The sequence below is a fragment of the Hylobates moloch genome, unplaced genomic scaffold, assembly GCF_009828535.3.
Source record: "Hylobates moloch isolate HMO894 unplaced genomic scaffold, HMol_V3 SCAFFOLD_6, whole genome shotgun sequence".
Classification (NCBI taxonomy): Eukaryota; Metazoa; Chordata; class Mammalia; order Primates; family Hylobatidae; genus Hylobates; species Hylobates moloch.
This window is the reverse complement of record NW_026652281.1, coordinates 60,773,732-60,801,195: the sequence shown is the minus strand read 5'-3', so window position 1 is coordinate 60,801,195 and position 27,464 is coordinate 60,773,732. Positions and strand designations below refer to the sequence as shown.

The window sequence follows — 27,464 nt, the reverse complement described above, 5'->3', positions numbered from 1 at the left end:
AGAGGTTTTGATAGTGTATAATGTGTTAACAACTAGAAGATATAGATAGCTCAGTGAACTAATATTTTCTAAAAGGTCAATGCAGGTTGTTAACAAAATTATGCATGGGTAAAAGATTCATTTAAAGTGCAAGATAGACCAACAGATGTTACTGGAATGCATACAGAAAGTTCACTGATAAATAGTTTTGGATTCCATATTACAACTAACCTTCAAGAAAGTACCACTCATTGAGTTTTTGGTGTAATTTCATAGAATATCTATAATTATCTGAAAAGGCTATTAAAATACTTATCCCTTTCACAACTACATTCTTAGGTGAAGCCAGATTTTCTTCATATACTTTAAGCAAAAAAATCATGTAGCAGCAAATTTAATGCAGAAACAGATATGGGACTCCAGCAGTTTTCAGTTAAGCCAGGCATTAAGAGATTCGCAAAATTATAAAACAGTGATATTCTCATAAATTTGTAAAAGTATCTTTTTCATATTTTTAATGAGCTATTTTTAAAGGAATTAGTGAATATTTTAAAACATTTGTTTTAAATTTGAATATGGTAAATATCAGTAGATATCCATATAAATAAAAGCCATTTAGGATGTCATTTTTAAGAGTGTAAAGAGGTCCTGGGAGACCAGAAAGAAAAAAAAAATAGCTGATCTAGGAAGATGGAAATTTAAATAATACTTTGATGATATAAATTTGGATTTATGAGTCTCTTAAAAAGTTTATGCATACCTGTGAATTTTAAAATAAAAATACCTTAAAAATTAATGATTTAATAAAGCACTTTAGCCTGTTTTAGGGGGGATAACACAAAATAATACAGAATGAGTTATGATTAGATTGTATAACTACTAACAAGCTTATTTAAAACATTTTTTTGGTTTTTGCACCATGAAAAGTTGGTATAGCAACAGCAATGAAACTTGAAATTAGAAATATCTCTTATGACTACTTTTAACTAAGAAATGAAATTTACCAGTTCATGTGCACCCTCCTTTTACTCATAATGATTTTCTTTAATGTGCTTATTTAGGTGGTTCTAGAAAGGAATAGTTTAATTGGTTAAGTGGTAATGTCTGCTGCCATTCAGCTAGTGAAATATTGGCCATCATTAAGAAGGATTGTAGAATCAAGATAGAATACAATATTCTATGATTATTCAAATATTGAGTTAAATGTTGTATAATACAAGTTCTGTTGTCTGAAACATTGTCCAAGATACAATGAAGCTTGAGATAGCATAGAGAAAGCAGTTAAAGCTTTCAAGGATAGGAGAAGAGATTTACTTAAATTTACTTAATAGATTTTGGTTTGTGAATATTAAGATTGAAAGGAAAATTGCTGGGAAAAAAGACAAATACAGTTATAGATACAGGGTTAATGGTACCATCCGACAAATCTGGAAACTTTGTGTTCAGACGCATTCTTTTAAGCCTGAAAGGACAAATTCAAGAATTACTAATGGTTTTATGTTGATGAAATACATCAGCAACTTGTTTCCATAATTGTGTGGAGGTTGAAAACATCTGGGTTTCAGTAAAAGGAAACTAAGTTGTATATGCATCTCTGTACTCTTAAATTGGTAACAGAAAAAAAACATACATTCCTTTCTCATAATATATCCCTTGGTACCTACCACTTTCAGAGAAAGAATGCTGTACCCACTGGATGATGGGTATCTGGGTGAATTAAACAAGCCCTAGTTTTTTTATAAGAAAAATGTTAACTGACATAAGCATCTACATCATGCTTATCTAAAACAAACATTTTCTGAAGTAACTCTATATCTTATATTTATTTCGTGTTTTGATTTTATATCTACCCTACATCTGAAAGAGTAATAACATTGAAACATAAGTTTTTCAATGCAGTTTTCTTGTAGTTACACCCCAAAACCTTCAATATATGTATAATCAGTTTCTGTTAACAGAAGTTGTAATTTGAATCTAACAATAATTCAGTGATATAGTTAGTGCAGATACTATTATCAAACCCATTTTACTCATGAGGAAATTAAAATTCAGATTATTTATTATTTTCAGGAATTGACATGTAGATAATGCCAGAAATAGGATACAAATTTAGGGTGTTTGACTCTAATTCCTTGCATTTTTCAATATAATACTATCCCTATCCTATTTTGTGGTATGTGACTATTCTAATTTCTGTATTTAAAATTTTTAAATTTAATTACTTTAAAATTGCTATTTTCAGTTTCTTAAAAGGAGATATGTTCATTGTTCATAATGAATTAGAAGATGGATGGATGTGGGTTACAAATTTAAGAACAGATGAACAAGGCCTTATTGTTGAAGACCTAGTAGAAGAGGTGGTAAGTTTTGTTCTTCTCAATTCTAGATTCTAAATATTTTATAAATTTGGATCTTGTCCATAATTAGAGAAAGTAGCTATGAATACATTTCTTTTATAAAAGAACTTAATTGATAAGTACAAGAATTATAAGTGCTGTTTGTTAGTATGGAACATAATCAAGCTAGCATATTATAATACATAGCTGCCAATATTCAGAAAGCTTGTATGAGTTTCTATGAATTAGAAATATATTAACATTTGTGCTTTCTTTTGGGACAGAGCCTTGGTCCGTTACCCAGGCTAGAGTGCAGTGGCGCGATCTCAGCTCACTGCAACCTCCACCTCCCAGGTTCAAGCATTTCTCGTGCCTCAGCCACCCAGGTAGCTGGGATTACAGACATGGGCCACCATGCCCAGCTAATTTATATATATATATATATTTTTTTTAAGTAGAGACGGGGTTTTACCATGTGCTTATTTTTATTCTTTTTTTGCTGTCTTTTTCTTCCTCATAAGTGAAGTTATATCAGTCTGATCATGGAATCTCAACTGGTTTCAGTTGGTTTTAGATTCTTTGTCTTTCAAATATATGTATAATTTTCCAGTAAACTTGGAAGAATTCATTTATATTATACATATATTATCACATGGTACTACATTTTGAATCTCGTCCTTGTTTTTGTTTCCATCATATAATACATTATCATATGGTATCAATTACCAGGTGCATTTTTAATAACAGGTCAGCATTTGAACGGCTTTTATATTTCAGAGACAATACTCAGTATCAAATATATTATACATTATAACTGGAATTCTCCCTTTCCTTTCGGATTTTTCTAGTGAGATGGAGTGGCTTTCTGTTCTTTTACAGCCTTTAAAGCTACTGTTTTTAAATTATGCCACAGACCTGATAATATTCTGAAGATTATTGCTCCTGGAAGACTGCAGTGGAGAATATTTTTTTTTTTCCTATTAATTCTCTTACCTGCCTATTCTGGCAACCGAATCTTGATCCATAGAAGTAAAAGATACTGAGTAGAGGCGGAAAAAGTTGAGGAAATGGTGTGATACAGTCCATACTCATAGTCATATCGTTATTTAGTGAAAGAGCTAGGATTAGGACTCCTAATTCCTAGATTAGTATTCTGTATTCTACAGTAAAAGAGATATTTATCCCATATAGGCAAACAGTATTTGTACTGAAGCATCTTATTATCTATGATAGTTTTCCTATACAATTTGTTAGTTACAACTTTTAGTTTGGGTTTCCCTCTCCCTGCTGTACCACCATCTTCCCCATCCTGATTACTTAAAGGAATTGCACTATAGTTGAACTTTTCTTGAGCTCTTGGAATTCTGGATCATATTTAACAAGATAAACTTTAAAGAAAAGTGAAAATTACTGAATGTATACAGAAAAATAATAATAACAACCCAAACCAGAATAAGGAGACATGACCTCACATCAATACAAGGGATCAAGGAAAAAGTTAGCAACTCAGTATGAGTTAATAATGTGATGTGGTTGCTAAAAATGAATATAGTAACATTATAAATTAATAGTGGAATAATTCCACATCAATTATAAACAATTTCCACTCCAATATGTAGAATAACTTTCATGATGGGCTTTATTAGAGGGTAGTGAATTCCTTGTAGATTGAAAAACCATTTGGACATTGTCTAGTCTGTGAAGATGTTTCAGGCATTCAGTTAGTGGTTAGATTTAAGGAATTTCTCCTTCTAAAATTCCAATTACTGTTCCCCAAACACATTTATACTTTACGTATTAACTCTAGAATGTATGCTCTCTGAGGGGAGGGATTTTTATCTCTGATTCACTGATGTATTACCATTGCCTAGAATAGTGTCTGGCATTAGTAGGCATTCAGTAAATATTTGTTGAGTAAATGAATATTTCTATGCTTATAGTTTTCCCTCTTCCTTGACATTCCTGCCCTGATAGATTGCCTTGTAAAATTTGATTCATCTTTATCAGCTCAGTTCATATGTCACCCCTGTTTCATAGAGGATTTATGCCTTTCTGGAGTCTCTTAGGCAAAATTGTTTCCTTCTGTATTTGTTAATTCTGCATTCTGTTACACTGTCTAAAATTAATTTATTGTGTAAACCTCTTCTACAAGAGATTAACTCCTTTTGGGCAGTGACACAATGATAATGCTATTCATTTCTATAGTTTTTTTTTTTTTTTTTGCCTACTCCGCTGGATATAGTAGCATTCAGTGAGTGTTTGATTTTAGTTTGATTAGGTATTTAATGAGTGAGGACCAAATTGTGAGAAGTAAATCCACATGTAGTTAGACCATTTTTCTCCATAATAGTGGAATGAGTAACACTATTGTATCTTAAATCAGAGGAATATAGAATAAAATAAAGTTCAAAACATGGTAAAAGGGGGATGTCTTTTATATTCAAAGTAGAAGTTGATGTTCACTTTTTACGGGCTCAGAATGTCTTACTGAAGAGGTAGCATTTGAGATAGCTCCTTCCTAGATTGGTTAGGTATTTATCTAACAAGTAGAAAGCAAAAAGTGGAAAGTACATTCTAAGAACAAAAAGAACAAGCTACAGTGGTGGGAGATTGGCAAATAGGAAGTTATGTGTGACCATGGTATAGGAACCAAAAAACAATTGGTAGTATGAGACAGGAAATGTAGACTTGAAGTCCTGTGGTAAAGGACTTCAGTTGCAGAACGAGAAATTTGTAGGCAGTAGAGAGGTGTTTTTTTGTCTGTTTGTTTTTTCTTAATGTAGGGCAAAGCTGCTGTTGAAACTGATTTATCCAGATTAGAGTGGTAGAGTAGGACATAATTATATTAGTTGGGCTGTTGTACTAGTTTAAGAAAAGTCGGTAAGAGGGCCTAAGTTAGGGTAATGCCAACAAGAAAAGATTAAGAGAGGTATGGAAAGATATTTACTGAACAGAAACATCTTTTTTTATATACACATAAATAAGGATAGTGTGGGGATATGTTTGAAGATATGATTTTCATGAATTTTAATAAAAGTAGATTAATAGTTAATTATATAAAATACTGTCTTAATGTCTTCCCTTTAGGGCCGGGAAGAAGATCCACATGAAGGAAAAATGTGAGTTTGTGTTAATTATTAAAATGAAAAAAAAAATCTATATTGTAAATTTACTAATTGGAAAACTTTGGCCAAAAAAAATTTTTTTTTAATTTTTGGACTGACTTTTAAATTTGGCTTAGGGAACTGATTTCTAAATATTTTCTTAAGTATCTAGTGATAAAGTCTTATTTTTAAATAAAAGGTAGCTGATAACTAAATACAACTCTTTATCACCACACTGAAGACTTTCAATAAACACTACATTTATAACATTATGAATGTCACAATTTGGCACATTTTAAAATTATTCATAATATTTCTTGGTAATTCATAGTATTTCTTGTTTTATAGCCACATCTTTTATCCCCCCAAAATAACGGTTCTTCACAATTTTAATAAGATTCAGCAAGGTCTTTTTTTTTTCATAATCTTCAGACTGATTTTATGTATATGTAAGTTTTCTTTCGAAGATTTGAACCATTAATCCCAATTCTCTCTTACTCACATTTTAATAGACTATTCATCTCCTAATATCTTTTCAGTACAACATTTTTTTCTTATCTTTCAGCATTTAGGGATGGAACTTGAGGCTTGCCTCAAGTGTTTGCTTTTTCTGTTTTCTAACCATTAGAATATAAAAACATTCAACTGACTACTCCATTTGCAGTCACCTTGTTTAATGCTTCACCCTTCTTTAAGTGGAATATGTAAGATATATTCTGAGTTCATTTTTTATTGTTTCTTGTAGCTACAAAATAGACTCCATTAGTGAGACTGTACCCTGCTGTTTGTATTAGTTTGAAGTCTCCTCTCTACCTATATCAGGAGTTTCAAATTCTTTTTTGTTATTTTTTCTTTTCTTTTTTTTTTTTTTTGAGACAGAGTCTTGCTCTGTCGCCCAGGCTGGAGTGCAATGGCACGATCTCTGCTCACTGCAACCCCTGCCCCCTGGATTCAAACAATTCTCTGCGTCAGCCTCCTGAGTAGCTGGGACCATGGGTGCACACCACCACGCTAGGCTGATCATTGTACCTTTAGTAGAGATGGGGTTTTGCCATGTTGGCCAGGCTTGTCTTGAACTCCTGACCTCAAGTAATCTACCAGCCTCAGCCTCCCAAAGTGCTGGAATTACAGGCATGAGCCACTGTGCCCGGCTAGGAGTTGCAAATTCTAATTAATGCTTGGAAGAATCAGACAGACAATGTAAGCAAGTGAAGCGGGTCAAGTATATATATTCTCAGTTTTCTTTAGACACAATAATCTTGATCTTTCTCATTTTCCCTCTTTGCTAGAGATCAGGGTACATGGAACTATGCCCTACTATCCAAAAACAACACTGTACGTGTGGTAATAAATGGCAACTAATATTCACTCATGGTGTTAGGGAAAACTGTGGGAAGTAGAAAACTAGAAAGTGTTTGCCTATTGTAAGGTAATCACTCTGTCTAGTTGTCTAGTTGATATGTGTAGGAATGTGAGTCTAGTGTTGTTAGATCCTTCTGATTTTCAAAAAAAGACCATAAATCCAGGTTTTTTTATTTTAGATAATAGCAATGGAATTTCAAATTTAAAAATGTAGGTTAAATGCCAGTAAACATTTAAAGCTACGTCAATTTTCTTGTAGTATAAAATATAAATCCCACTTTCACTCGGAAGTCTTTTTTTATGATAGCATTGTCATTCTTCCATTTTTCTTAACTTTATGTAGTTTCTTAATTGGTATTTAGCATAACTTAAATTTGCACTGTTGGTTTATTTTATGTGTATGTTTGTTCCCTTTAATTTCCTAATATAGAGACTGTGGCAGTACTTTAAATTCTTTAAAGTGTCCTCAGTAACATCCACAAGTAACCTTTGAGATTAAATAGATGGTATAACTTTGGTTGAATTTCTTTCCAGCTCCCTATTTAGATGATACAGGCACCAAGTCCTGATGATTTTATCTCCTAAAGTATTTCTTAAATGTTTACCGCCTTCTCAAATCTTAAATAACTACATTCTAGTTCAGGCCTTTTTAAATCTCCTGCCAGGATTTGATATAGCAGTAACCTCCAAGTTGATCTCCCTTGACTCTTTAGCCTCATCAAATCCTTTTATCCAGTAGCTGGAATAATCTACCTAGATTGAATCACATTTTCACTTAAAATCCTTAATTGCCAGCAGGTATATGAAAAAATGCTCACCATTTATTACTAATCATCAGATAAATGCAAATCAAAACTACAATGAGATTTCATTTCACCCCAGTTATAATGGCTTTTGTCCAAAAGATAGGCTATAATGAATGCTGGTGAGGATGTGGAGAAAAGGGAACCCTTGTACCCTGTTGGTGGGAATGTAAATGAGTGCAGTTACTATAGAGCATAGCATGGAAGTTCTTCAAAAAATTAAAAATAAAGCTGCCATATGATCTGGCAATCCCATTGCTGGGTATATATCCAAAAGAAAGGAAATCAGTATATCAAAGAGACAGCTGCACTCCTGTGTTTCAGCACCATTCACAATAGCTGAGATGTTTAATCAACCTAAGTGTTCATCAGTGGATGAATGCATAAAGAAAATATAGTACATACACACAATGAAATACTATTCAGCCAAAAACAAGAATGAAATCCTGTCATTCACAGCAACGTGAATGGAACTGGAAAATACTATGTTAAGTGAAATAAGCCAGGCACAGAAAGACAAATACCATGTGTTCTCACTCATATAGGTGCAAAATATTAGAAAATTGAACTCAGGGAGATAGACAGTAGAATGATGGTTACCAAAAGGTGAGAAGGGTAGCAGGGAAGGGGGGGATACAATATGGCTGATTAATAGGTACAAAAATACATCTAGATAGAATGAATAAGATCTAATTTACTGGCTATTTAAAAATAACTAAAAGAGTGGAATTTGAATATGCCTAATACAAAGAAATGATTATATGTGCTTGAGGTGATGGATACCCCAGTTATCCTCCTTGATCATTAAACATTATATGCTCGTATCAAAACATCACTGGTACCCCATAAAAATATACAAAATAGTTGTATACATTACCCATAAAAACAGAAAAAATAAAAATTAAAAAATTGAATCTTATACGGATTCTCCACCTTTACCTTAGCAGAGCCTAAAAAAGAATCTGTTATCTGGTTATTTTGTCCCTTACTACTCCTAGCACTTATCATCTCTAGTTTCCTAATCTCCAGCATGTAGGTCTTCAAATGCATAATACTTTTTTCTTTATTGTTTTAGAGATAGGTTCTTGCCATTGCCCAAGCCGGAGTGCAGTAGTGCTATCATAGTTCACCTCAAACTCCTGGGCTCAAGTGATCCTCCTGCCTGAGCCTGCCGAGTAGCTGAGACTACAGGTGTGTACCACCACACCTGGCAAATGTAATTTTTTTTTTTTTTTTTTTGTAAAGATGAGGTCTTACTATGCTGCCCAGACTGGTCTCAAACTCATGGCTTCAAGTGATCCTCCCACCTTGGCCTTCCAAAGTGTTGCGATTACAGGTGTGAGCCATTGCTGCTAGCTATTTTTCTTTATACCTTTGCTCAAGCTGCTTCCTAGGCCAGAATTCTTCCATTCATACTTAGCTCATTCATTACTTCCCCCTAGAAAATCTTCCTTTATTTTCTTCTCTACACACTCAACAGTATTGGTACCCTTCTCTGTTATTCCCAAAATGCCTTCAGCACTACCTATCACTGCGCTTATTATAGTTTCTATATTGTTTCTGTAGTTAGATAGGGTCTCACTATGTTGCCCAGGCTGGTCTTGGACTCTTGGGCTCAAGAGATCCTCCTGCCTTGGCCTCCGAAAGTACTGGGATTACAGGTGTGAGCCACCATGCCTGGCCTAGGAGTGGGAACTTCGTAAGAGCAGGGACTCATTTTTTTATCACTGTTGCAAACCATGTGGTTGAAATATATAAATTTTATATGGGAATAAATGTCTGAAAAATGAAACGCAAACCTTTAGAAAGAGATATTGCCACTTTGGCTTCAGACTGTGTGATTATGCTAAATAATCTTGTTCATCTGTAAACCCTATCATTTTTTTACCCTTCTTTTTTTGAATTTTTTTCAAACTGTAGAAGTAGAGGATTAGCCTTGGAGGTCAGGTCATGTAGTTGACTCCTCCAGAATATAACAATCCTGCTCTAGCATTTGTAGTAAGTGGTCATTTAGCCTATACTTGAATGCAGTATAGAACCTCACTACTTGTAGTCTGAACTGTTTTAGTTGTTGTATTCTTGCTTTATATTATTCAAAATTTACACAGGGAGTACCAGGAGATCTGAATTAGTGAGTTAATGCTTGGAATGATGTTAAAGAAAAGTTTACCTTTTCATTCTTGTGAAAATTTAAAAATTCAGGTATATTTTCATACTTCACCAGTAATAATTGTATGGATCATTTAAAACAATGTGAATGACCTCTAAACCTGTGACACTGGACTTTCGAGCACTTACATATTTTAGTCGTATGTTTACTTTCCAGCTTGCTCTTTATTATTAAAAATACTTGTAGACCCTAAGAAGATCCAACAAAGTAGTAGATAGGTGATCAGGAATTGTCAGCCTGGCATTAAGATGTGTTAATCAGCAAGATAGATAATAGGCCTTTAGGTAAATGAGAGGTGATTTTATGTACTTTGATGACTAGTAATTACTTTTTCAATCAGATATATCATTTTATTTGAAAGTAAAATTTACTTAGGTTATTGTATGCTCTATGTCTTGACTATGATGCCATTTATAATAATTTCTAAAGGCTTAATTTAAGAATACAGAATGTAAAATACATAGCAACCTAGTTTTGATAGGCTGTTAGCTCAAATAGAGTTGGGAACACTAAGTCCTTCTTTTCTTTCAGTTCTTGATGGTGGTATCCACTCATTCTTATCACCCAATCTTATATTCTGACTTTCAGCAAAGTAAGAGTCAATATCTTGATTTTATTTGAAGAAAGAATTTATCAGATGTTATAGGAAAATTCAGAAATGAATTCATTAATTTTTTCAGGGAAGTTCTGGAGTAGGCTCTATCTGTACTACTCCTCCTTCCCCTTACCCCACAAAAAGAAAAAAAAGACCTGTAACAGTCCATTATTATTAGGATTAAAAATTGTTGCCATTTTTATATTGATAATGAAAATTGTAGTTTATATTTGATAGTTTCTAGTTTTACTACATTTTGTTGAAATTAAATATAATATGTATATAAAATTTATTAAAATGTAATAAGAATGAGATGATTTGATTAATTACATTATTTTATCACTTTGAATTAAACTTACTATATTGGTTGTTTAATTTTGATCATATGATAACAGCAAAAAGGACTTTATTTATATATCTAATTTATTCTCTTTTCAAGATGGTTCCATGGGAAGATTTCCAAACAGGAAGCTTATAATTTACTAATGACAGGTACTTACTTATTTACTTGCTTTTCTAATGTCTATTTAAAGAGAATAAAAAAGTGAACAAACCATTTATCATGTGTTTTGCCTTTAGCATTCAGTTAGTGTTTATGCATGTTATAATTTTGTGTCCAGTGCTAAGAAGCTGGTGTTTTTATTTATATTTTAAACATACATGTGTTATAAAATTTAGTCAAGTGTGTTTTTCTTTTACCCCAGGCCCCTGTCCACTTCCTCAGAAGTAACACTAGGTGACAGTTTTTTTTTCCATATGTTTCTAGAAGTTTTCTGTGTCTCTGTGAATCTTTCTCATCCCTACACATACACAGACAGGAACATGCAACGCACTTTTTTCATGTTAGATATATATTGGGAGATGATTCTGTATCTGCAGATAAAAATTTTCATTACTCTCTTTTATGGATTTAAACTTTTCATTATATAAATACCATAATTAACTAGTCTTCAGTAGAAGGATATTGTATTGTTTTTATTCTTTTGCAGTTCAGCCATAGCAGACATTCTTGTATTTATCTTTGTATACTTATGGAATTATATGATTGAGCTTTATTTAATATGTATTAATTTTAACATTTCCCAAAACTCTTGTGCTTATAAATACAAAGTAAAAATTGACTTGTATTGTGGTTTTAACCATCCTGTCATTGTTTGTTCTTACTAAATATTTAAGGCTGAATTAATTTAAATACCAAGCATTTCTTCGGCAAACCACATCTTATAAAGATTTCAGACAAGTTTAAGCTTTAGTATGTAATTTAAAAGTTTCAGTTCTTCAAAAATGTGGACTATTCAATAGTTTCTGTATTTAGTGAAATAGATTCTTGTGGTGATAACACTAGTTATTAAAGAGGTAATCTGAATTGTTTTAATCCATAAAGCATTGCATTTTAAATTAATACTTTATTCTTTTGAAAGATTTGAGATAGTTTTTGAAGTACTCAATTTATTGTGAAGATGCAGGTTAAGTAGGTTCAAAAAATAAGTTAAAAAAGATTATGATAATGCTATATGATAGTAATAGAGAAGAAATTTTAAACCAAAATGACATTCTGTCAGCTATTTCAGTATGGAACCAAAAATATGTAGTTTAGTGAATTTATTGAATTTTGGATATGTTTCTTTTTTGGAACTTGTACCACCAAGTACTTGAGGTACTTTTGTTTTAAGGCATACAAGGTTGAAAAGGAGCTAAAGTTTATTTCCTTACATTAGTTTGCATTTTCTTTGTGTCATGTGTTCTTTTGAGGATCTGGTGGGATTTTCTCTCCTGAGAAGTACAAATAAGCACTTGCATGCACAGTTGTGCATGAAATTCCTATCATATTCTAGAAGAAATTTAGAGAGTATCTTGGATTCTTGTCACTAAAATTTGTTGTATCAACTTAGAAACACTTTCATTTTGGCCCATATTATACAATCAATTTCTGTAATTATTATGTTTACTTATGTATTAAGCCTTGAAGATTCAGTTTAAGGAGATTTATTTTTTTCTTTTTACTGAACGTGAAGTTACTTGATAAGTGCCTTGATTGGATGATTGGAACTATTAGTAATTTACCCCCCAAATTATATCTTATAATCTAAGTATTCATTGTGCTTTCCTCAAAACAATCAAGTCTTGATCTTTTCTGGATCATTTGGACTTACATGGAGAAAAGGCAGAGCATCTAAGTATTATGAGTCACTGCCAATCAAAGATACCAGAAATACTTCTCTAAAATTAATATGACATATTTAATATATGATAATTTGCTTCTATAATTCCTTTCAGGAGCATACCTATTGAATAAAACATAGTGTATGTGTATTGATTTTGATAATGTATACACATATTTCAGTTGTTTTGAATCTACCTTTATAAAAAGCTTTTGGTACTATTTTATTACAGTCATTACTTATTAATTTTTTTTTTAAGATGCAGGATCTTGCTGTGTTGTCCAGGCTGGTATCAAACTCCTGGGCTCAAGTGATCCTCCTGAATAGCTGGGATTATATGCATGTACCACTGTGCCTGGCACAGTCATTACTGTTTAATGATTAATAGAAAACATTGATCAAGCACAGAGTATTCTTAAGCAAACTGGTCTTCACTTTTTAGAATCTTCTTATTATGAAGATTTACATACAGAATTTAGCATTTTTAGCCAGTATTCCCTAACTGTGCTTAGGTTCCTTCCAAATTATGACAGGTGTAGATATTACTGACCAGAAGTTACTGCTGCAAAATTTCTGCTCTCTATTTTTATGTACTAAAGCTGGTAAGATACACCAGAGAGATAGCAGACAAGCAATGTGGATGGTTGTGAATCATAAACCAGAAAATTTGAAAGCAATTATCTTAAAAAAAAACAAGTTCCTGGTGAAAATTTACATATGTTTATGACTTTGAATGCACTTTGTAATAATACTACTTAACATCTTTTCTTTTTTATTTGATAATTAGGGAAAAACTAACAGCTTAATTTTTACAGTTGGTCAAGTCTGCAGTTTTCTTGTGAGGCCCTCAGATAATACTCCTGGTGATTATTCACTTTATTTCCGGACCAATGAAAATATTCAGCGATTTAAAATATGTCCAACGCCAAACAATCAGTTTATGATGGGAGGCCGGTATTATAACAGGTAAGTCATAATTTTTTAGCTGTCTTTTACTTTTGGCAAAAATAGTTGAAATGTTGATAATACAGTATTCAGAGTCAAAATTATATAAAAGTTTCTAACTTCTAAAAATTATAAGACCTTCAATATAATTTCATAAGTCATGCCCAAGAATTCTTTAGACAGTGTCAAATATGAATACAAATTAGTAACTTACACTTTGTTTCCTTCCAAAACAATTTTTGTGATTTTAAAAATTAGACATAAGCTATTTGCAACAAATTTACTAAATCCATGTATTATCTGTAGGAGGAGCAAAATATCTAAGGAAAAGAAAATATATCAACATTATTTTATCAGTGAGATACTTTAGTAGGAAAAAAAAAGTTTCTAAAGATACCTGAGACTTACTATACAGATGCTATCATGTAACTGAGTTGTTCTCAAGTTGACATTTCTTATATGTGATTGTTGGTTTTTACTTCTCACCTTCAAAGTAAACTCATTGTTTGTCCCAAAACTCAGAATGAATTATAGTTACTTGATTAGGAAAATAAGTTAATAGAGGAAACCATATGATAGAATGTCAGCAATTTTTCTGTCAAGTAGAAAATAATCTTCATTTGTGAATGTAAAGGTTTTCCTATACCTAATAACTTTATTTCCTATTTCAGAGGCAGGCATAATCTTGTTCTAAAATGCTTATATTTGCCTAGTTTAACCCCTCAGTACCACAGCAGCATTCTCTATCCGAATTAGAATTTGTCAAACTAGACATTTGAGTGAATAGAGATTCTGTAGCTTGTTTATCTGAAAAAAAGAAAAAACAAAAACAAGTTCTTCTATTTGCTTGCTGGAAGCTCAGTTGACTGTTAAAAGACATCAAATGTAAGATGTGAGTCTAGGCAGCTGTACCCTTTTGCCTACCTCATACACAGGTTGCTTGAGTACTTTCTACATGACAATCTGAGTTCTAGATGTCCTCACTGAAAATACAGCTAGCTGCAAATTTGAGCTCTTTAAGAATGTAATTTTTCCCAATTCCAGTTTTCTGGAGATTTAGAACATACAAAATAATGCATTGAAAACATACCATCTTCTTAACTGAATAAATGTCCATATTGAGATCCTTTTTAAAGATAAAATAATTTACATGAATTTATTTTTTTGAAGTTCGTTTTGTTACTAACTTAAACTTCCTTATGATACATCACACAAAACTGGAAATTCTTCCTACATACTGGAGGCAGTCGGTGAAACATGTAAAGGTAGTCGCTTTTTGTTGCTAAACACCATGATGGAACATGAAAAAAGAAGTATTTTAAGTAGATTTCTGTCCAAATTATTGCAATATTATGTTTTCAAAATGAGGATTTAAAAAAAAAAGTTAAATGTATGTTAATTTAGTGGCCTTGACCCCCAGAACTTTGATTTTTATAATTTTTCTTCCCTGTGAATTTGTTTATAAATTCATCTTATTGTTTCTAGTTTTAACATTAAACTTTTTAAAAAGCCCCAAATTATGTGAATCAGGTACCATGAAAATGAAGGATTTTGTAATTGTTTTGGAAATATATACTTCATTTCAGCATTAATATTAGTAATGTCAGAAATAATTCCTAGGAAGATAAATCTTTGTGCTTATTGTTTATTGTTAGATATAAATGTATAAAGATTTTTCAATAAATCTAACAGCCATACTCTGCTGTCGCATCTCCCCATTAACTAAACACGAGACCTTGATAAAGAAGGATAGTAGTTATGTCTTTCATTTAGAAACTGTTAAGACATAACTTTAGTGTTCCTATATTCAGAGTTTTTTTTTTAAAAAGAGGCATTTAATAGCAAATTTAATTCAGCAGCCATTTATCGACTTATCTACTTTGTGAAATATACTGTACAAATCCTGTGTAAATACATTAAAGAAAAAGATACAGTTTCTTCATTATTAGTGCTCAGGTTTATTAGAAAAGAAAGTATGGTATGCAGACTGTGATAAATTCAGGGGATATATAAATGCATGGGAATCAGTAGATGAGAGCTCAGTGGGGGGTGAGAAGGAAGGCAATGGATTTTGGCTAGACCTTGAGGAGACAATATTAACATTTATCTAGACTTCAAGAAGAGTGCACATGGTTTTATGTGCTAAGTGCATTACAAAAATTAAAGTGCAGAACACAGTGTCTCTAGAAACTCACATTTATTTCAAAAGTAAGTTTACATTGAATATGTTTTAGTTTTCTGAGATGTAAATCTATCTGATTTTATGGCTGGAACCTATATGAATGTCTAGAAAATGCTGGTTTATCTCCCCTGACTGTTTATTTTGGTGTTTCTGGGTAGAGTATAAATGGAAGAGTAATTGTTAAAAAAACTCTTAAGTCTAGCTTATTGGTAAAAACCTATCTGATTGGTTGCCACACACTTTTAAATTTGCTCCTGGACAATCTGAACTGTACTTCCCAATGGTTTCCTGTTCTCTTAGTTTATGGAAAGCAATTATATTGTAACATTGAGGTGCTACAGTGGATTGATTGTATTTTACAGTTACTGAGCCCGAAAACCTTTGATGTTTACTGATTTTCATAGATTTGGTGCTTTTTGCTTTAAAACACAGTCATGTCTTTAGTGGAATCTGTATCTTCAAATATATTTCCTGATTTTCATTTTTAACAATTTTGGATTTATATGGTATTAGATTTTTTATTAAAAACATAAAACTTTGCTTGTTCTTTTAATAATGCTTTTTTTTATCTCATTTTCACCACACCCCTCTGTGGCTTGTGTTAAATGCTGCTTCTGGTATTAAGTTCATTCATACTACTAGTTAACTTTTCTGGTCTTTTTGTTTTGGTTTTTAAACATTACTTATATTTGGTTTAAATTAACTTTGTAGTATAGGGAAGATAACATACTTGAAGATACATACACACACATATATTCTAATTATATATATATAGTAGGTTAAACAAAACCTGTCTGGAGAAGTGTTTCCTAGGTGGCTCAAAAGTTCCCGTTTGTCCAGTATATTAAAGGAAGGTTTAAAATTCCAAGATTTCCATATTCAGGACAATAGAATGCTCTTACTGATTATAGAGAAACAACTTTATATTTAAATATGTGGTTCACTAAAATGTATATTAAAATACAGTATGTCATTTTATTTTTTTGTAATATTTTCCCAATTTGTAGCACTTTTAATCAAAATAATAAGCTTTTCTCCCTATAGTGATAATCCTACATGTAAGATTAGCTGGGGTTTTTTTTTTTTCTTCTTTTTGCCTGCTTTTCATGTGTTTTATGACCTGTTTCTGATATAAAACCAGTATGTGTAAATGTGATAATAAAAAATTCTTAATTTACCTGAACTCTGCTTCCTAAATAAATGCCATGTTTCTGTGAATTCTTCATTCTTAGTATCTCATATATATACTCTTGAGGGTGAAAAAAAGGTAGACTTTTAATCATTTCCTCATTTATGGTGACTCTTTGAATATGGTATTGTTGACCTGGCTGCCCACTTGATGGGTATGGAAAATCAGAATCTGGGCCATGTATTCTGGCCTATAAATCTATATTGAGAACATTCTGGTTTTTCTAAAATAATATGAATGTTATGATCATTTATTCTATTAATGTATTTGTGTTATATGCTTTGAAAAAAATTTGCTAATAATCCTTGGTAAGAAAGTTTACACATATTTTTAAAGATTTTGCATTTTTATGAGACAGATTAATATTAGAAATTTTTATTTTAACAGCATTGGGGACATCATAGATCACTATAGAAAAGAACAGATTGTTGAAGGATATTATCTTAAGGAACCTGTACCAATGCAGGTCAGTGTTGCATTTCTTATTGCAATAATTAGCATTTTATTTTAAAATGCATTTTGATGGTATGTTTTTGCACACATTTGTACAATTCAAATTGGATACAACTTAAAACTACAGATTATTTAGATTTTTTAGAAAGTAAACTGTAAGAATCTTTTAGTTTTTATCTATGTTGATTTTAGGTAATCAGGAACAACCTAGTGGCTTTTTGAGATTAGAAGCAGTCGTGGAGGAAGGTAAGTTGCAGTAGATCCAGGAGTGAGTTTTTTGGAGGCAAAAGTAGAGACAGCAGGGATAAACCACAGCCAGGCTTATTAAAGCCTGGGGAGTAATAAAAGGAAATAAAAAATACTGATAGAAGAGGATTAGGGCAAAAAATGGTTTACACTTTTTCTTTGTTTATTTGCCTGTAGTTTTATGGTGAGAGAATTTGAGAATGTACACTCTGAGTAAAAACTGTATAGTAGTAAAGAGGAGAGTGATGTTGTATGGGGAGATGGGTGGTGGCAGTGTCTTACAGATAGGGTCCTAGACAAAAATGAATAGAATCTAGAACATAAAAGGAAAGATTGGCCTTTAGCAAGAGAGCCTGTTAAATGTTAGTTGCTTAACACTTAGAGTGATTAGCTTCTGTTTCTTCCTCATTGCACTTTCTGAAGTGTATGGTAGGGAAATGGTATAACAGGGGTTAGAAAAAGGTGCTTCAAAAGACGGATTAATAATTTTCCTAAGTAGAAAATGGAGATACTGTTATTCTAGGGACATAAAGGATTATTAAGGGTTTTGGGTACCCAGCTGCAATGGTACAGTGATTTGTAGTGTGCCTAGTTTCTTGATGTTTCCTCCTAACAAGTTCATTTCACATGGCTATAGCTACTACTTATTGCAGTTAATTGGTGGGGGGTGAGGAATCATTAATCTGAAGCTAAATATAAATTCAAGAATCATCATAATCTTGTCACATTTTAATATACAGGCACACCTCATTTTATTACCCATTGCCTTATTATGTTTCAAAGATAGTTTTTTTTACAAATTGAAGGTTTGTGGCAACAAGGACGTCTATTGCTACTGTTTTTCCAAAGCATGTGCTCATTTGTGTCTTAATGTCACATTTTGGTAATTCTTAAAATGTTTCAAACTTTTTCACTATTATATGTTATGTTTATCTGTGATCAGTGATCTTTAATGTTACTATTGCAATTGTTTTGGGGTGCCATGAACTGCACCTGAAGAAGACTGCAAGCTTAATCGATAAATGTAGTGTATGTTCTGACTGCTTCATTGACTGGCTGGTTCTGTTTCTCGTCCTCTCCTTGGGCCTTCCTATTTCTGCAGACACAACACTATTGAAATTGGGCCAATTAATAACCCTACAGTGGCCTCTAAATGGTCAAGTGAAAGGAAGAGTCACATGTCTCTCACATTAAGTCAAAAGCTAGAAATGATTAAGCTTAGGGAGGCATGGTGAAAGCCAAAATAGGCTGAAAGCTAGGTCTCTTGGCACCAAACAGCAAAGTTGTGAACGCAAAGGGAGAGTTGTTGAAGGAAATTAAAAGTCCTACTCCATTGAACACATGAATGATTAATAAAGTGAAACACCCTTATTGCCGATATAGAGAAAATTTGAGTGGTCCGGATTGAAGATTAAACCAGGGATAACATTCCCTTAAGCCAAAGCCTATCCAAAGCAAGGCCCTAACTCCCTTCTATTCTGTGAAGGCTGATAGACGTGAGGAAGCTCCAGAAGAAAAGTTGGAAGCTAGCAGAGGTTGATTCATAAGATTTGAGGAAAGATGCTATCTCCATAACATAAAAGCGTAAGGTGAAGCAAAGAAACTGTAGCAAGTTACCCAGAACATCTAGCTAGTTTTCCAGAAGATAACTAGCAGTTATCCAGAAGATAAGTGTCGAAGGTGCTAAACAACAGATTTCAGTGTAAAGAAAACATCCTTCTATCTGAAAATATTATCTAGGACTTTCATGGCAAGAGTTAATGCTTGGCTTCGAAGCTTCAAAGGTCAGGCTGACTGACTCTCTTTTCAGGGGCTAATGCAGCTGGTGACTTTAGGTTGAAACCAATTATCATTGACAATTCTGAAAATCCTAGGAGCATCAGAATTATGCCAGATCTACTGTGCCTGTGCTCTGTCAGTGGAACTACAAAGCCTGCATGATAGCCCATCTGTTTACAGCTTGGTTTACTGAATATTTTAAGGCCACTGTTGAAACCTACTGCTCAGAACAAACAACTGTACAATCAAGAGCTGAGATAGAGATGTACAAGGAGATTGTTGTTTTCATGCTGGCTAACACAGCTTATATTCTGCAGCCCATGGATCAGAGTAATTTTGACTTTCAAATCCTTAGTTAAATAATTTCATAATGTTATATTTGCAAAAATAGTGACTCTTCTTATGGATCTGGGCAAGGTACATTGAAAACCCTTTGGAAAGGATTCATCATTCTAGATGCCATTAAGAACATTTGTGATTCATGGGCAGAGGCCAAAACAACAGCATTAACAGAAGTTTGGAAGAAGCTGATTCCAACTCTTATGGGTAACTTTGAGGGGCTCAAGACTACAAGATGACTTTGAGGAGGAGGTAGCTGCAGATGTGGTATAAATAGCAGGAGAACTAAATTTGGAAGTGGAGCTTGAAGATGTGACTGAATTACTCCACTTTTGTGATGAAACTGGAGAGAAAGAGGAGTTGCTTGTTATGGATGAGAAAAGAAAGTGGTCTCTTGAGATAGAATCTACTCCTGTGAAGATCCTGTGATCACTATTGAGATGAAAACAAAGAATTTAGAATATTCTATAAACTTAACTTGATAAAGCAGCAAGAGGGTTTGAGAGGAATGCCTCTAGTTTTGAAAGAAGTTCAACTGTGGGTAAAATGGTATCAAACAGCATTTTAGGGAATTTCTTTTGTGAAAGAAGAGTCAATTGATGCAGCAGACTTCATTTTTAAGAAATTGCCACAACCACCCCAACCTTTGGCAACCACTGCCCTAATCACTTAGCAGACATCAGTATCAAGGCAAGACCCTTCACCAGCATAAAGATGATGACTCACTGAAGTCCTAGATGATTGTTAGTTTTTTTTTTTCCCCCCTCCAGAGTCAGGGTCTTGCCCTGTGGTTCAACTGTAGCTCACTGCAACCTTGAGCTCCTGGGCTCAAGCAAGCCTGCCTCAGGCTCCCCAGCAGCTAGTACTACAGGTGTACACCACCGTGCCTAGCTAATATTTTTTGTAGAGATAGAGTCTTGCTCTGTTGCCCAGGCTAGTCTTGAATTCCAAGGCAGAAGCCTTGGTCTCCCAAAATGCTGGGATTACAGTTGTGAGCCACCTTGGTTGCCCCAACAGTTTTTAGTAATAAAATATTTTTAAATTAACACGTGTACATTGTTAGACATAATGCAATTGCACACTTAGTAACTACAGTATAGTTGTAAACATAACTCATACATGCACTGCGAAAACAAAAAATTCATATGGCTGGCTTTATTGTGGTGGTCTGGAGCCAAATCTGAAATACCTCCAAGGTATGCCTATATTTTCCTTCATTCCTGCATGCTTTCCTAGTAGAATTTAAGGTCTGTGAGAACAGAGATTTTTGTTTGCATTGTTTTTTCCCAGTGCTTAGAACAGTACCTGACATTAGATATTCAATAAATATTGATTGAATGAATGATTCTCTGCTTTCCAGCAAGAAGTACCTACTTTACCCTTGCCTGTATTGTTACTAATGTCTTACACTTTAATGTGCTCCTTCCTATCACCATATCAGTCTTCCTCTCTGCCTATCTAAATACTGCTATTTTAACATCCATCCTGTTTCGCAGGGACAACGTTCACTGCAACCTCCACCTTGGTTCATACTTCCTCTGCCACCGCCGATAGTGGAATAGACATTTTTTATATTTTTAGTAGACACGGGGTTTCACTGCGTTAGCCAGGATGGTCTCGATCTCCTGACCTCAGCCTCCCAAAGTGCTGGGATTACAGGCTTGAGCCACCACGCCCGGCCATTTTTGTTTCACTTTTTGAGTAAGTTTTTTTTATTACCGCAGAGTAATTGGAAGAGAAGGTAGCCAGAACATATAACATACACACACATATATAAATATATATATGTTTTATATATGTGTATTTTTTAAATAACATGGGTGAGTGCTTTTTAGACCACGGCTAGGGTCTTTTTTCAGGATCAGAGGTACCTTTGCCTCCAGATGACAGATCCTGCCATATAGTTCCATTGCTGTATCCTCAATTCTAATTCCCCTTTGCCTCTTTGAGTTAGTGATTTTAATTTTATTTGACCCCAAATTAAATCATACATTTCCCCATACTGAATTTGTACTTAGAATTTTCTAATTTAAGTTTTGATCAAGACCATCCTGGCTAACACGGTGAAACCCCGTCTCTACTAAAAATACAAAAAAATTCGCCTCTGGAGGCTGAGGCAGGAGAATCGCTTGAACCCAGGAGATGGAGGTTGCAGTGGGCCGAGATTGCACCACTGCACTCCAGACTGGGCAACAGAACGAGACTCCATCTCAAAAAAAAGAAAAAGAAATAGTATGTGGCATCTAATAAACTTGCAGTATGTGTTATAAGACTGCTTTAAGAATTACTTGAGATATATAATGTGCCTCACTCTTGTGTTAGTTTTGTAACTGAACAAACCTCCAGTTGGTTTTGCAAAAGTGCCTATAATGCTTTGAATACTTCAGAAATAATTGATGCTGATTATAAAGCAATTTGATTGATTGCTACACAGAAACTATTAAGTGCTATTTGTAGTCTATTATTTTGGAGCATGGGGTGATGAAAAGTAGGTTTTAGTAGAAGTTTGGGGAATAATAAAACTCACTCATTCTTCAAGCAGGATTTTAACTATTAGTACAAAGGCAAGTATTATCTTTTTACTAATTGCCAAATTGATTAGCTAGCAAATCACCTCATCTTCCAATGAGGTACCCAGACTCAGGCTAAGATGCTGGCAAAGGCTAAGAAACAGCAGAGTCCTAGCTAGGTTTGCTTACTTCCTGGAACTATTAACACTTTTTGAGACAAGCATTAGACGAAAAGGTGCCTTTTGAGACGATATACCCCATAATAAAAATGCCTTACATTTTTGAGCACTATATTTTAAGCACTGTTTTTTATACATATTCATTCAATTTTCTCAACAACTTTACCAAGGTGACACTATAATGATGTCTATTTCAAAGATAAGGCAATTGAGAGCTGAGAGGTTAGTAACTTAAATCATCCTCAATTCTTCTCTTTTTTCTTCCTGTACTTTATACCTAACCTGTCAGAAAGATCATACTGACTCTGCCTTCAAAGTATGTCTAGAATATGACCACCACCAGAATCTGCCTTCATCTGCTAGTTTCTAGCTTTGTCCCCTTATGCTGCATGCTGCGCAGCAGTCACTGGGATCCATTTAAAATGTCAGATCGTGTTACTCCTCTGTTTTAATACTTGAAAATGTTCTCCATTTCTTTCAGAATAAAAGCCAAAGTCCTTAGAATGGCATACAAGACCCAACAGTGGCAGTCCATTAATTTTCTGAACTCGTCTCTTTCTGCTATCCTCCTGCCACTCTTTTTCACTCATACTAGCTTCTGTACTATTATTTGTAAATAAGCCAGACTCTTTCCTTCCCTAGGATCTTTGCTGTAGCTGTTCACTGTGTCCAAAATTATTTTCCCTTGGATATCCACTAGCCTCACTCTTACATCTTTCAAGTTTTTGCTCAAAATTTAGCAAATTAGCAAATGACACTTACCTAGACACCTTAATTAACACTGCAACTTGCTCAACCCTGCAGAGCACTTACCTTCTAACATATAGTACAATTTATTTACTTATGTTTATTTTTAATCTTTCCCTGGTTAGAATATAAGTTCCACGAGGATAGGGGTCTTTGATTTGTTCACTGATGTATCTCAAGAACTACAACAGTGCCTGAGACTCAACAAACATTTATTGAATTAATATATTAAATGGTGTTTTCCTAAATTAAGTGACAAAGCTAGGATCTGCAAGTTAAGTCTGCCTTCAGGAGCTTACATATGTAACTTCTAGGGAAAAGCTTGGTTCAATGGCTGTTAGACTCTCACCAATCAGATTACTGAATTTCCCTTGGGAGGAATGTAAAAAATCTAAGAACTATCTCTCAGGCCGAGAAAAGGAACACGCAGAGAAGCCTGTCTCCTCTCATTGACTAGGACTTGAAAAGTGAAATTGTGTTTTTGCCCATAGCATCTTCTAGTGTACTGGAATCCTTTAGGATTTGTGGGCTAGTCCCCACTTTAATAGGATTTTTAAAAGACCTATATAGAGCATCTTGGAATCAAGTATTTAAATCCAAATATTAGTGTGGTTACATATCTAAAATGACAGACTCCAAGAATGTTCCCTTCTGCAGCTAATACTAAGTGCCATCACCATTGACCTAAAGATTTGATAAATACAAATCTGTATTACCAGGAAAGTAAAGTCATCACTATTTGTAACATCATGGTCTAGTGTACCCTTTTAATTTTTTTATATTCCTAAGTCGTTTTACAAATAATTCACATCACCAAGATTAAGGGTATAATCCAAAAACAACTTCATTGGAAAATGTAATAAGAATTTAAATGTAGTGTACCCAAATTTTTGTTCCATGTTTTCATGTCTAGAAAGGCTTACGTGCCTGAAATGGACAGTCTTTTCAATGCAACTAACAGTTCTTCACCCTTCGTGCACAGATCTGGAACACAGCCATCTTGTAAATTCTGATTCCAGATTTGAAATCAGTTACTTGTCTAATAAGTTCTATTTGTAATTACTTTGGTTCTTCTTGCATTGTATCTGTCATATCAATTCCAGATTTTAAGTACATCACTACTGGAATCTAGCTTATTCTATCTTGTTTTTGTATTATCAAAATACAGTAGTTTTTTTTTTTTTTTTTTTTTTGAGATGGAATTTTGCTCTTTTTTGCTCAGGCTTGGAGTGGAATGGCGTGATCTCAGCTCACTGCAACCTCTGCCTCCTGGGTTCAAGCTGTTCTCCTGCCTCAGCCTCCCATGTAGCTGGAATTACAGGCATGTGCCACCACACCCAGCTAATTTTGTATTTTTAATAGAGACGGGGTTTCACCATGTCGGCCAGGCTGGTCTTGAACTCCTGACTTCAGATGATCTGCCCGCCTTGGCCTCCCAAAGTGCTGGGATTAAAGGCACGAGCAAAATGCATTACTTTTGAAAACTTTGATGGCTCATAATTTTGTTGGAGAGTACAGTGTCCATTGCTCCATAATTGTAAAATATTTTTGTTTAGATTTTAAAACACCAATTAACATTGATGTTTATAAGAGTGATCAATCCAGTGAATTTTAAAATTTCTGTTATATGTTTACTTTCAGTAATTTTTTATACAAAGGCCCTTTAATATTTGCCCATTCACAAATCATATTAAGTAAATTTTGATGTACATACAAAAATTTAAATAGTCTCATTTCTTTTTAGCAAAACAGGATAATAGAAGTAATATGGTTCAATCAGTGATTCTTGAGATTGAGAAAATTCAAGTATATCATCATCTGAAAAATCATAGTCTGAGATTTGTTTATCAAAATCAATTCTGCCATCATGATAGAGTCTAGAGTGCTGCTATTTCTTTGCATTCATTTTTTGATTTTTCTAATTGTCAAACATCTTCCTGGATCAGTTTTTTTCTCTTTATCATTTATGAGCAGAAAATAAAGAGTTCTGAATATTTTAAGTATATTCAATCAAAGCTAAAAAGACAGCAAAGATAGCCTTTTATGTTTTTACAAAAGACGCTGCAATACTTTGCAACACAGTTAAACACACACACACACACACACACACACACACACACCCCCACCCACCCAGAGTGATGCAATAGAGATTATTTCAGTTATATCATCTTCTAGGCCAGGGGTTGGCAAAAGTTTTCTGTAAAGGGTTTTGCAGTTCATTTAGTGTGTCCACTAAAGTCTATCTTTTTATCTGGAAGCAACTACAGACAGCATGTTAGGGAATGAGCATGGCTGTGTTCCAGTAAAACTTTATGTATAAAAAACAGGTGGTGGACTAGATTTAGCATGCATGCCATAGTTTGTCAACCCTGCTGTAAGCAATTCATTCTTCTATTTTCTTATTATTTTAGTAATTTTGTAGCATTAACTTGGGAATAATTCTGAGTAGTGATGAAATAGTTCCTAGGATGATGAAACAGCATAATGTTTCAAGATATAGGAGAGAGAGGATTATGAAAATCCCACAGCATAACTTAGATTTGTAAGAGGATTGAATGGACCCATGACGTTTGTAAGATGGACTAAAAGTCATAAAATATTAATCCTTGCAAAATAGTAAGAACTACTCAAAAAGGAAACCAAAAAACTAAAACTGAGTCCAATTGACCTTAATAGTAAAATTGAAGATTCATTTATTCTGGAAAGATCATGATAAAGGCATCCTGATATAATTCTTTTTCTCAGGAGATTTAGCACTTAATGTAAGTTCTGCTATAATGTAACATATACATTCCTAAAAATCATAGCATTATGCAAAATCAGGCAATCAAAACCACAGGGCTTTTGGGAAAAGTGAGGTTAGGGGTGTAACACTTAGAAATTTCATCAGGGATACATTAAGAAAGAAAGAACCTAATAAAAATATGTTGCTTAGTTTTATACATTTTCTTTTAAAGAAATATGTACATCCTACAATAAATATGGCAATTTACCTTGAAAAAAGACCTGAAGTTTACATGAGGAAATGGCCATTGGTAGAACTGAAGCATGGGAATGTTGCAGAGTGGCAGAGGAGGATTATCTGAAATCACGGTTATAACACCAGCTATGGATGGATGGGTGTGGCATGTGACACACTTAGTGGATTGAGGGAACTGTTAGGTATTTGAAGTGTGTATGTTTTGTTCATTCTCATGTCTTAGTTCACCTGGTACTGTTGTCTGTATTCACCTAGCATTTCTCACAGACACAATTGTGCATAAGCAAACATGAATTTGCTTTATGCTTATATTGGGTCCTAATTTACCAGTTATGCTGGGACAAGTTTATGTTTTTAAAACATTATTTGCTGTAAAATATAACTGACTATATTTGAAAATAGCTTATTAGGTATCCATGGAAACAGACAACTTATTAGTTGTTCTTGGGATTGGCAAGGAAACCTTTCTGTGAACATTGTTGTCCGTGTTCTTCGAAATTATGAGGAAACATTTCTGAGAATTTCTTTGGAAAGCAAAAGATCATTTATGTGTTATGTACATCTAGATTTTAGTATTTTAAGCACTTTGGCTTTTAATTGGTAATTTTATAGATTTTTACTTCATTTCCATCAAGAATGTATGAAACAATTTTAATGTTTTTTAAAATTCAGGATCAAGAACAAGTACTCAATGACACAGTGGATGGCAAGGAAATCTATAATACCATCCGTCGTAAAACAAAGGATGCCTTTTATAAAAACATTGTTAAGAAAGGTTATCTTCTGAAAAAGGGTAAGTTCAGACTTTTATCATTAACCCATTTGATAGAGACGTTGTAAATATGGAGCTGCAAACTTATTGTGATATATATTTAATAAGTTTTGACGTGAGTTATTAGTAATTGACACTTGTTTAGAGCCCATGTATAAGCATTCTTCAAAATTTAGAGTGTAGGTATATTAAAAGTCTACATTTTCATCCAGAATGTTTCTTCCACCCATGGTTTATTTTTTTCTTTTTTTTTTTGAGGAACTCTTTATGCCACATGGCACATTCATAGTATTGATATTTTACAGATTTACCTCAATTTGACATAAAGACATTTTGGGGAATTGTGGGTGGGGTGTGCTTTAGTGGAAGAATTTTTTCCTTAAGACTGTTAAAGAATTACTCCAAAACAAGAATGCTGACGATTTCATCATGATGAAATCTCTGAAGATATAGTTAAGGTATTCTCAGCATTTACTCTGATTGAAACAAGTAATATAACAAAAGGCATTTTTGTACAGATTTGTTATAGGCATTTTCTCATTATGTAAGAATTGGCATATTACATAAGCTTTGGAATAAAAATTGATACATATTTTTAGAAATACTAATTTTAATAATACATAGCATTTCAC

At 33.4% G+C, this 27,464-nt stretch overlaps 2 protein-coding genes across 4 annotated transcripts in view; one reads left to right on the top strand and one right to left on the bottom strand.

The window, feature by feature from the left end:
• CCNH (cyclin H) overlaps positions 1-27,464 on the bottom strand; it is a 100,948-nt gene that overhangs the window by 24,660 nt on the left and 48,824 nt on the right. The gene's annotated exons all lie outside the window — the stretch shown is intronic.
• RASA1 (RAS p21 protein activator 1) overlaps positions 1-27,464 on the top strand; it is a 121,678-nt gene that overhangs the window by 66,345 nt on the left and 27,869 nt on the right. For all 3 annotated transcript variants that reach the window (XM_058440734.1, XM_032156898.2, XM_058440735.1), the window contains exons 5-10: positions 2,222-2,339; positions 5,403-5,434; positions 10,789-10,841; positions 13,327-13,477; positions 17,215-17,293; positions 26,733-26,853. In XM_058440734.1, coding sequence (XP_058296717.1) covers positions 2,222-2,339; positions 5,403-5,434; positions 10,789-10,841; positions 13,327-13,477; positions 17,215-17,293; positions 26,733-26,853 — 554 coding nt within the window. The remainder of the gene's footprint in view (positions 1-2,221; positions 2,340-5,402; positions 5,435-10,788; positions 10,842-13,326; positions 13,478-17,214; positions 17,294-26,732; positions 26,854-27,464) is intronic.